At 57.4% G+C, this 1,665-nt stretch overlaps 1 protein-coding gene across 1 annotated transcript in view; it reads left to right on the top strand.

Moving 5' to 3' along the window:
• Positions 1-1,605, top strand: part of VOLCADRAFT_100784 (uncharacterized protein) — a gene marked incomplete at both ends in the record, with an annotated part of 11,903 nt that extends 10,298 nt beyond the window's left edge. The window contains 3 exons of the mRNA XM_002959297.1: positions 189-335; positions 1,013-1,047; positions 1,432-1,605. Of these exons, the coding sequence (XP_002959343.1) occupies positions 189-335; positions 1,013-1,047; positions 1,432-1,605 (356 nt within the window). The remainder of the gene's footprint in view (positions 1-188; positions 336-1,012; positions 1,048-1,431) is intronic.
• Positions 1,606-1,665: the final 60 nt, after the last annotated feature.

A 1,665-nucleotide genomic window follows, 5' to 3' on the forward strand; every position in this document is an offset into this window, starting at 1 on the left:
ATGAAGGGGGGGAGAGGGGGGGGAGGAGCTTCAGTCGGGCTGTGAGACCCCTTCTCTTTATTTGTGATTCGGGAGCGGTCTCAGTGGCTCATCCCTTGGAGGTCCTGGTGATGATGGTGGTAGTTCGTAGTAATTGTGGTAGTGTTGAAAGACCTTTAACATGTATGTATGTATGTATGTACCCTCAGGCGGCTGATCTCTGACCCCTACCGCACCGGAAGCCCCGAGGGCCATTCTCGTCTGGCGGCCCTGCTGAAACCCATCATGTGGCGGAACAGCAAGGCGGTGGCGGCGCAGGACCACCCCCTGCCACGGAGGGTTCTGCAGGTGCCGGGGTGGGAGGGTGGATTGGGCTGGGGATTGTCGGGGAGGAGAGGGGGGTGGGGCGATAATTTTAGGCTTGCCTCGCTATCGGCTTTTGTACCGTCCGCACATACTTAGATCGGTTGTGGTTTCCCTCTTGCGCGATGATGAATTTATCAGAGTTGCGCAAACCCTGTTTTAAACCCTAAATGTAAATCCTTTTTTTTAAACCTTGCTAAAACCTGCAGGAAGCACACTTGCGGTTTTCCGCGGCGGAGCAGGCTTTTTATGACGTCATTCTGGGCGAGACCCGTAAGGCCTTTAACGAGATGGCCAACCACCAACGGCCGGAGACACAACAACAGCAACAACTGCCACTACAGCAACAACACCAGCTGCAATTGCGGCAGCAGCAGCAGCAGCCGGGAGCAGCGTTACGCCTCGAGTCTGACGTCATCGATCTCACAGCGGATGACGGTGATGGCGATAACATCATCAACCAACGCGACAAAACCGTCACCACCACCACCACCACCACGAACAACAGCAACAACAACAACAACAACAACAACAACAACAACAACAGCAACAACAACAACAACAACAACAGCAGCAGTACCAACAACAACAATATCACAAGCAACAGCACCGGGAATAACGCAGACCTCATCCTCCGCAGCCCTCGAGGTCCCCAACCCACGGCATCCAGACAACAAGGCCACGGCAAGCGCCGCCGGGGGCAAGGTAGGCGCGAAATCCCGTAGCTGTCCGTACACCGTACTGCCGTACGCCGTGTAGAAATATGGTTATGATAATGAGGGCTGTGTTACTGCTGCTATTGCCGACCACGTCAGTCGTCGTTGGGAATTGCCCCTCAAGATCCCCGCCCGCCCGCAACCAACTCCTCTCATATCCTCTCCTCTCCTCCGGCCCCCCGTACCGTACCGTACGCATTTTCTTTTCGCCAATCGTCTGTGTATGATTTTTCTCCCGACAATTTCCCCCCCTCCCTTATCCCCCTCCGCCCGCTCCCCACACTCTCCACACCACATTCTTGCCGTACCTCCTCCGCCTCCTCCTCCTCCTGCTCCACACCCATGTATCCCTCCATCTGCCCTCCGAAACCAGATCGCGGCGAGGTCCTGGCGCAGGTGGCGGGAGCCGAGCTGCACCAGCTGCGGCTGGCGTGTGTGCACGTACAGCTGACCCGGTACTGGCAGAAGCTGGGCCAGGAGTTGGCGTTACATGGGGGCTGTAACGCCCACCGGGGTCATGGAGGGGGTGTCGGTGTGGGGGGAGGGGGTCAGCCGCCCGCCATTGATGACGTCATGGCACGACTGCGGGACCAGGCGCAGTGCATTG

This window comes from Volvox carteri (assembly GCF_000143455.1).
Source record: "Volvox carteri f. nagariensis unplaced genomic scaffold VOLCAscaffold_156, whole genome shotgun sequence".
Lineage (NCBI taxonomy): Eukaryota > Viridiplantae > Chlorophyta > Chlorophyceae > Chlamydomonadales > Volvocaceae > Volvox > Volvox carteri.